Source organism: Hyaena hyaena, unplaced genomic scaffold (genome assembly GCF_003009895.1).
Source record: "Hyaena hyaena isolate Hyena2069 unplaced genomic scaffold, ASM300989v1 scaffold_637, whole genome shotgun sequence".
NCBI classification, from domain to species: domain Eukaryota; kingdom Metazoa; phylum Chordata; class Mammalia; order Carnivora; family Hyaenidae; genus Hyaena; species Hyaena hyaena.
The window spans coordinates 943,531-953,609 of NW_024081260.1; the positions used below are offsets into that span (position 1 = coordinate 943,531).

General features: G+C 38.7%; 1 protein-coding gene across 1 annotated transcript; it reads right to left on the reverse strand.

Annotated features, from left to right (window-relative positions):
* Nucleotides 1–3,658: 3,658 nt before the first annotated feature.
* Nucleotides 3,659–4,612, reverse strand: LOC120249055 (olfactory receptor 2B11-like). The gene is given in 1 exon segment (XM_039257540.1): nt 3,659–4,612. A coding segment is annotated over 1 exon segment (954 nt).
* Between the last annotated feature and the right edge of the window lie 5,467 nt (nt 4,613–10,079).

Here is a 10,079-nt window from a genome sequence, read left to right on the forward strand (position 1 = left end):
GCGATGGCCGCAGGTGCGCAGCGTCTCCCCGGCAGCCGGGAGCCCGCACAAAGCAGCAAATCGGAGCGCAGCCCCTCCTGGGCGACTTGGAGCGCGGGGGGGCCTGACGCGCGGGTATTTTGTGCGCAAAGATTTTCTACACCCCGAGCGGAGGTTTTTCTGTTTCGGACTCTCTTTTTCCCCTCTCACTCCCCACAGAGGGGGTGGCCCGTCTCTCCAGTCCCCAATCCAGGCCCGACTTTTACTTCCCCAGTTCGCACTCACGTTGGAAGGCTTTCTCAGTGGAGTCTGCGTCCTTTCTCTCCCAGTCTCTTGGGTGTGGTACGGTTTCCTACGGCTTCAGATCTTTTCCGTGTGATGCCTGGGCGCCAGTGCAGGTACGGAGCTCCCTACTTCGCCATCTTGCCCCTTCCTTTATGATCTATATTTCTATTCTGGGATTCAGAGTTTTCCAATGAGTTATTTCCCAAATGTGCTGTATGTTATTTACTCTCAAAGAGAAGCCAATAAAATCAGAAGGAAAAGTGTTTGAAAAGTGTTAAACATAGTTAACAGTGTACTTTGGAGTCATCACACATTTAACGTGTTAATTCACTTCTCACACGCCAAAACTCCAAATATAATAGTTGACTTTCCCAAATTTGTTTAAATATGGATTACTTTTTTTTTTTTTATTTTTTTTTTATAATTTTTTTTAATGTTTTATTTATTTCTAGGAGAGAGAGAGAGAGAGACAGCGTGAGCAGGGGAGGGTCAGAGAGAGAGGGAGTCACAGACTGAAACAGGCTCCAGGCTCTGAGCTGGCAGTCAGCACAGAGCCCGACGCGGGGCCCGAACCCACGAACCGCGAGATCATGACCCAAGTGAAAGTCGTATGCTTAACCGACTAAGCCACCCAGGCGCCCCTATGGATTACTTTTTAAAACTGCTGTTAAGATCTACTGGAGTAGTGTCAGAAGATAGTTTGAGAAACACTGCCTTAAACGTCAGCTGCTAACCATATCTGCTAAACACAGTGTTTAGTACATGACATGTTACATGAGCCTGTGTTATAGGTTTTCACCATGGGTAATACTTTTCATTAATTTAAGAACATTTATTCAGAGTCTTTTGTATAGCTACTATTGTATTGACTCCTTTGGTTACCAAGTGAGATAAAAGGACCTCATTATTTTTTCTACCTTTTTTTTTTTTTTGAGAAAGAAGTAGTCATCCAAAGAAATTTAAGTTTCAAGAGTCCGTACTATGAAAGAGATGCACATAGTGAAAACAGAAATATTTAACAGACACAAGCTCGTTCCAGAGAATCAGCTTGCCTCCAAAAGAGTGTATTTCCTTGTTTCAAACAACAGCAGGATCATATGGTCCTTCCATTTGTGTTTACAGAGAAAAGTTTGTGGCAATGCATAGAACAGAAATTAAACATGAATCAATTTATAATGATTAATTAGTTACTGTAATCATTATATATTTCTATATTAAAAGCTGTACAATATGAGTCAGTGGATTTTGTTCTTGTCATTTGAAAGGGAAAGTGGAAACGCAATGGTGCCAGGATGGACAGATGTATGAATACCTTACATGAAAGTACTTAATTGTTAAAAAAATAATTACATATCTACCTCAAATATAAGTTAAAAGATGAGAGTTTTCTAAGGGTGGGGAGTAAAGAAGTATGAAAAAATGACAGCTTATAATGAATAAGTGTTACGGATAAAATCAATTGAATTTTCTCTCCCACATCATCATATATCTTTCTGCCTCATTACTTCTATCTCAGAATTGGTGATGTGATAGCCACTTTATTTTCTGTCCCTCCAACGTTATCCTCCACCTTCTCCATTTTTTTCTTAATGTCTAATACTCTGATTCCTAACTGATTTAACTAGTTCATCCTTTGATGGATGATTAGGATACACCTAATATTCTCATACTAGGTAAATTAACTCCCCAGTGAAGGCTACATGACTGTCAGCACCAGGAGGCTACACAGAAGTCTCTCAGGATTCGAGTCCTCAACATTTCCCTTTGGAAACCTGGAAATAGTTACTTCAGTCAAATACCTCAAAAATAAGAAATTCCATGAAGACATTTAGGAAAGTAAAAGTTCGATATTATTTTTGAATTATTTATGAAGGATGAATGTGTGGTTGAGAGTGTCAGGTATAAGACATGAGATATTATCCCATTTGGTCTTGATGGTAATTCCTAAAAAGAGTTGATTGACACTGTTGGTGGCAATATAAATTGGTGCAACCACCACGGATTAAAATATTTTTAATTAAAAATAAAAATTAAAAATAGAAATACTTTATAACCCAGTAACTCCAATTATAGGTATTTATCTAAGGAAAAAACCCACTAATTCAAAAAGATATATATACCACTATCTTTAATCTTTATTGCAGCATTATTTACATAGCTATGACATAGAAGCAACCCAAGTGTATATCAGTAGATATATAAGGATAGATAAATAAGGAGAGGTATGCATATACAATAGGATACTATTTAGCCATAAAAAAGGAGTGACACCTTTCCATTGACAACAGCATGGATGGACTTATAGGGTATTTTGCTAAGTGATGTATGTCAGGCGAAAAAGACAAATACCATATGATGTCACTTATATGTAGAAGCTAAAAAACAAAACTAGTGAACAAACAAACAACAACAAAACAAGAAATAGACCCATAAATACAGAGATCAAACTAGTAGTTGGCAGAGGGGTGCAGGTCAGGCTGCAGACAAATTAAACGAAGGAGATTAAGAGGTACAAAGTTCTAGTTATAAAGTAAGCAAATCAAAATGATGAAAAGTATAGCACAGGAAACACTGTCAATAATATCGTAATAATAGTCTAGGGTGAAGATGGTGACTACATTTACCATGGTAAGCATTTGATAAAGTATATGATTTTTATTTTATTTTTTAATAATTTGCAAATTTTTAAACATTTATTCATTTTTTAGAAGGACAGAGAGAGAGAGAGAGGGAGGGGCAGAGAGAGACAAAGAATCTGAAGCAGGCTCCAGGCTCTGAGCTGTCAGCACAGGGCCCAACACGGGGTTAAAACCCATGAGCCATGATATCATGACAAGAGCTGAAATTGGTCACTCAATCGACTGAGCCACCCAGGCATCCCAAGGTATATGATTTTTAAATCACTGTGTTGTATACCTGAAACTAATATATCAGTTATACTTCAATAAATATAAAAATAAAAAGTTGGTTAGCAAACTCTACTCATAATATCATATCCATAATGGCAAGATGATAAATTGTGGTCTACATTACTTGCATTATATTTGTAACATTACACATAAAATGATAGGGTTTGATTTGTTTGTTTGATGGTGAATGAGTCAGGCAGTGGGAATTTATTTACTGCTCACTTTTTAGATTCCTACTCAAAGATGGGCTTTGAGGACTTAATGACAGGGATTCCCTGTCACGCAAATTTTAGAAAAATTGAGATTAAGGTTCCCATTGCAAAATGCGGGCTAAAGATTAAAACTGAGCTGACAAAACATGCATGTAGGTTGGATATTTACTGAAGGATGCTGACCGTTTTGGAGAAGGGCACATTGAGAGAGAATTTAGGGCAGGGGCTCTTTGGATTTTTACATGGAGAGTGTTAAGTATAAAGTAGCAGTGCTTATTCTCTTCCCTGATGGCTCAAGGGGAGAAGAAGTCTCCTTATTGCCCCTTTCATGTCCTTGTTCCTCAGAGTATAGATAAAAGGGTTAAGCATAGGAGTCAGCAGACTGTAGAACAGGGCCATGAGTTTGTTCTTGGCCTGGGAGTTAGTGCCAGAAGGTTGCACTTACATGCACATTACTGGCCCGTAGAAGAGAGAGACAACAATAACATGAGAGCCACAGGTGTTGAAGGCCTTCTTCTTTCCCGTTGATGAACGAATTCTGAGCACTGTAGCTACAATGAACCCATAGGAGACAAGGATAAGAGACAAGGGAATCAAGGTAAATAATGTCACCACGCCAGAGAGCACAGTTACATTGAAAGTGGTGTCGACACAGGACATCTTGATCATCACTGGAACCTCACACAGGAAATCATCTACTTTGTTGTTACCACAAAGCGGCAGTTGGACAGTGAGGGACGCCTGAAGCAAGGAGTTAGCCAAACCACTTATCCACGCCACAGCCACTAGGGAGACACAGAGTCTCCGATGCATGATAGCCGGGTACCTCAAGGGCTTGCAGATGGCTATGTACCGATCCAAGGACATGACCGCCAGGATGATGCATTCTGTAGCCCCCAGGAAGTGAAACACATAGAACTGGGCCACACAGCCTCCATAGCTGATGGACTTATCTGGGCCCCAGAGGTTCAGCAGCAGCTGAGGGATGGTGGTTGTGGTAAAACACAGGTCCAGGAAGGAGAGGTTGGAAAGGAAGAAGTACATAGGGCTGTCAAGATGAGGGTCCACCCTGGACACCACAATAATGGAGATGTTTCCCACTAGTGTGCATATGTAAGCCACAAGCACCGTTATGAAGAGTGGCATTTCCAACCAGGGATGGTCAGAGAAACCCAGGAGGATGAAGAATTTTGGAACGCTTGCATTGCCCGGACTCATGACTGTCATTTCTCTTGTTGGTGGATTCAAGTGAAAGTGAGGACTTGTATTTCAGTATGGGGTTTCCTGAGGGCCAGTTTATTCATTTGGGTAGAATGGATTATGCAGGGATTTTTTCTCTGTGGTATAACTCCATTGAAGTCATTTGATACTTGTAATCATGAAAGAGTATGAGTCTTAATGCCAAACATTATTATTTTGTAGCACGTCTAAAAGAATGAGCAACAAATTGCTGTATTTGCCTAAGAAATGCAATAGAGCAAATTTTATTAGTAAAATTATCAGGGAAGGAGAAAGTTACGATTGCTCTTATATTAGAGAAAAGAAGAAAACAAAGGAGTGGTTCCGAGGAGCCAGTCATGCTGACTTACCATATGGCTTCATTTCTTTCATCCAACATCTCCTGGCCCTAGACCACGCTGCTTGAATTCATGGACTTTAGGTAAGTTCAGGACTTGCTGAACTCAACGAGACCAGTCTGAATGCATAGATGCAAGCCATAGCGCTGTTTCTTGGGCCTATGCCTTAAATCCTAAACTGAATTTTGCAGTACAGAACTTTTGTCATAACAAGAAACGTCCAACTGGAAGGAAATGGTTCCTTGTCACAGGTTCAGTACTTGAAGACCAAGAGAAAGAGTAATTGATAGTACTGCCTGGTGATGTGAGACAATAAGGGCATCAGTGCTTAAAAGAACAATGTGATGTGGGTTCATGCTTGTCACACGAGGAGCTGAAATATATCACAAATTTGGCAGTTCATTGCTTCTTTTTGGATTTACTATATTTGTCTCCATTACATGAGTGAGCGTACGTGTAGATGTGTGATGTGGGATATGATAAAAAAAATGTGTATCTTGCAATTGGCACTGGTAAGAAGTTCATAAAACACTTGTAGCAGATACGAAAATAGAATATGAAGTCAGAGAACTTGGATCCTGTCAACTGGTACAGTTAACACATAGAGCTTTTCTCTTTCTTTAATTAAAAAACCAATGCTTATTTATTTATTTTTGAGAGAGAGAGAAGATGTGTTGGGGAAGGGCAGACAGAGGGAGAGGGAGAATCCCAAGCAGGCACCATGCTGTCAACACACAGCTCGATGTGTGGCTTGATCTCATGTACCGTGAGATCACTACCTGAGCAGTATTCAAGAGTGGATATTTAACTGACTGAGTCACCGAGTTGCCCCAAAACAGACCTTTGAAACATTGTTTTCTTACCAGCTGTGTTGTGAGGCTTGATTAATCCACTATCTATGACTATGCTTCATTAAGTATAATACTTAACATTGGGGTAGTTACTTTTAGGAAGTGTAGTGTCCAGTGTGATTAAAAGTCCATTTCTTTTCATTAATCCTTGTTAGTTGTGTACTTACCCCACCAGAAGACTCACAAAGATTGCATGTTCTTCCTTTTCATTCCCCAAATCACTCCTGTCATGTGGCTTGAATCCAGGGTTCATGATGTTAAGATTTTTACGCAAATACACACATATTTTAATTCACCGAAATGCCCACAAATGCAAGCAGTATACCTATATCATTCTTCATTAAAGCAAACGTGTTTTAATGTTTTGAGTCATAATGATGTTGCATTGTAAAAGTTTTCAATTTATTTACGTATATTTTTAGTACAGAACTTTGCATAGAGAGAGAGGTCACAACACACATGGAAATGAAAAAGGATAAAATCATGAAGCTGAAGAGATCACTCCCACCCACATACAACACCTACCTTGCCTTTCTGCTATTTAATGGTCGTGCTCTCTGTTCTTACAAATCGATTTGATATTTTCTTTCCAAAGGAACTAAGTGTTCATTAGAGATAAGGATTGAATATTCTTTCTGTGTTCAGTGGCATCACATCATATCCTAGGTCCCTAATATAAATTTGTCCTTTTGATTTGAAAGATCCTGAGAATGTTTATATGTGGAAACCAATGACATCTTTTAAGGAATGGTTCTTTCTCTTTATATAAAGCTGTGGGAGATTTTCTTCATACATATAATGAACCTCAGTAGACACCTCTTGGCAAGAAACACTGTGCAAATTCCCTAGTGGGAATACTACTTTCTAACGTACTTCTTACCTTGTCAACATGGAAGGATAAATTTGGGCATTTTCCTTGTTGTGAAAAATGGACTCAGGACTAAAACAATCCTAAAAAACTCATCTATCTCACAAATTCCAAGGAAACCTCCTTATATCAGTAAAAATTTAAGACAATTATTTTTGTTGTCAAGAGAGAATTTTATTTTATTTATATTTTTCTCAGGCTATTGTTTATTTAGATTCTTGCTATAATAAAAGTGGGAATATTTCTAATTCTGTATGAAGAAAGAAGCCATGGTTACCTTCCGATTTGATTTTTGAGAAACCAAAGGGCTTTTGTCTCCATATATTTATCCCAAAATAGCATAGCACAGTACAGACTTTTTACCTGACCTAATAGTGAATATATCAAAAATAGTTCCTCGTTTGGGTTACACAGTAAATCATTATGGCAAGAAAAATAAGATATGTTATTTTATTTATTCATTCAATGAATAAAAAGTTGTTGAACGCCCACTATATGTCAGTCACTTTTCTCGATGCTTCAAAATATAACAATGGACAATGGCATAAAAATTTGCCCTAATGAAACATATAGTAATAGAGAAATACATTACTTGTCCTTATTGTCAGTTTCTCAGTGGATTTGGCTTCAGAATAATTGAAACACTCATGCCAAAACTTACAATGTTGCAAACTCATGTGTGGAAAAATTAAGGTTTGCAAGACTGTTTTTTATTTTAACTAACACTGACGCACAATATTACATTAGATTCTGGTGTACAACATAGCGAGTCACCATCTCTATACATTAATTTATGTTCCCACAATTGTAGTCATCATCCGTCACTATAAAACGCTCTTCCGATATCACTGGCTTTATTCTCTGTGCTACACCTTTTATTCTCATAAGTTATTCATTCCATAACTGGAAGCATGCGCCTTCATTTCCCCTACATCTATGTTTCCCATCCCCAAACCCCTCCCTCTGGAAACCATCAGTCTGTTCTCTGTATTTATGGGTCTGATGTTTGTTCATTCCTATTTTTCAGGTTGCACACATAAGTGGAATCATATGGTATTTGCGTTTTTCAGTCACGCTTATTTCACTTAGAATAACACTCTTTAGGTCCACTCATGTTGTCACAGAGGGCTAGATATCATCCTTTTTCATGGCTGATTAATAAGTGATTGCACATGCATAACGTACTTTCCTTGTATTGTCTGGACACTTAAGTTTCTTCCATAACATGGCTATTGTACACAATGCTGCAATATACATAAGGTGCACATGTCTTTTGGAATTAGTGTTTTCATTTTCTTAGGTAAATATTCAGGAATGGAATGATTATATCATACGTTATTTCTATTTTTAATAGTTTGAGAAACCCCAGAGTGTTTTCCACAGTGGCTGCACCAATTTACGTTCCTACCAACAGTGCATGAGGGTTCCCATTCCTTTTTTTTTTTAATAGTTTATTGTCAAGTTGGTTTCCATACAACACCCGGTGCTCATCCCCACAGGTAAGGGTTCCCTTTCCTCCATATTCTTGCCAAAATTTTCTTCTTGTCTTTTTGATTTTAGCCACGTGACAGTTGTAAAATGATATCTCATTGTTGGTTTGATTTGCATGTTTCCGATGATCAGTGATTTTGGGCATCTTTACATGTGTCTGGGCATCTTTACATGTGTACATCTTTCTTTAAAGAAATGTTTATTAACACTGGCTGTCTATCTTGCATAAGCCAGGCCCCACACTGCTGAGCTCTGGTGGGCCTGCTCTTCTCAGTCACACTTGCCTCAGTCCAAGTGCAGTGAGACTTTTGCCCTGACGACCAGCACAAACCCCTACCCATGTAATGTCTGCTGACCAAGAGTTCACAGGGCGCAGAGCTGGTGGGGGTCGTGACAGGTGTCCTTTCATAAGCAGACGAGAACACACTAGTTAAAGCTCACCACATTCAGGCCAGGGAGCAGAAACTGCCCACCGCAGGCAGAGAGCCTCTACAGATGACTGATCGGAAAGGTAGAGCATCCAGAACACAAGAGCAGACTGCATACAGCATATATTGGAGACACATCCTAAAGCCCCAGGCTATGGACATTATAGAACCTTTTGTTCACTGGGCCATTACGCTTATGGGCAGGAAATATAACGGATTTTCCTAACACACAGAAAAAGAGACGTAGGCAAAATGTCACAACAGAGTATTTAATCCCAAATGAAAGAACAAGGTACAGTCATGGCCAGAGATCCTTGTGAAAAGATATTATTAATATTTCTGATGGAAAATGTAAAGCGATTATCATAAGGATACTAGCCGAGGTTGAGAAAGGAATGGAAGACTTCAGGGAGTCCTTTACTGCAGAGATAAAAGAGATTAAACAAGCAGTTAGAAATGAAAATTTCAATAACTGAGATTTTTTAAATTTTTTAAATATTTTTATTTATTTCTAGGAGAGAGAGAGACAGCGTGAGCAGGGGAGGGTCAGAGAGAGAGGGAGTCACAGACTGAAACAGGCTCCAGGCTCTGAGCTGACGGTCAGCATAGAGCCTGACGTGGGGCTCGATCCCACGAACCGCGAGATCATGACCTAAGCGAAAGTCGGACGCTTAACCGACTAAGCCACCCAGGCGCCCCAATAACTGAGATTTTAAAAGGATTGATGCAGCCAATACAAGGATGGAAGAAGCAGTGGAATAAATAAGTGACCTATAAGACAAAATAATGGAAAATGAAAAAGCTGAAGAAAAGAAAGTATGATTATGCAATGTGACAATAGACCTAGTACTAGCATTTGTATTGCAGATGTCCCAGAAGAAGAAAAGAGAGAAAAGGAGACAGACAAATTTATTTTAGGAAATAATCGCTAAAAACTTCCCTAATCTAGGGGAGAAAACACACATCCAAATCCAGGAAGCACAGAGAATTCTCATCAAAATCAACATACAAAGGCTAACACTAATACATATTATAATTAATTATAATTAAATATATAATAATTGTATATAATTATAATTAATTAGCAAAATATGCAATAAAGACAAAGTCCTAAAAGCAATGAAAGACAAACGAAGTCCCTAACTTACAAGGGAAGACCCATAAGACTAGCTGCAGATCTCTCCACAAAAACTTGTCAAGCCAGAACAAATTGGCATGCTACAACAAACGTGCTGAATGGGGAAAATCTGCGGCCAGTAATACTCTGTCTGCTGAATCTATCGTTCAGAAAAGAAGGAGAGAAAAAGATTTTACGATAATAAACAAAACCGAAAGGAGCTCATGACCACTAAACAAGCCTGAAAGAAATATTATAGAGTATACTTTCAGTGGGAAGACCAAAAGTGATATAGACAAGAAAGGAACAGAGAAAATCTTCAGAAGCAATAAAAAAAAAAAGCAGGTAATAAAATGACACTA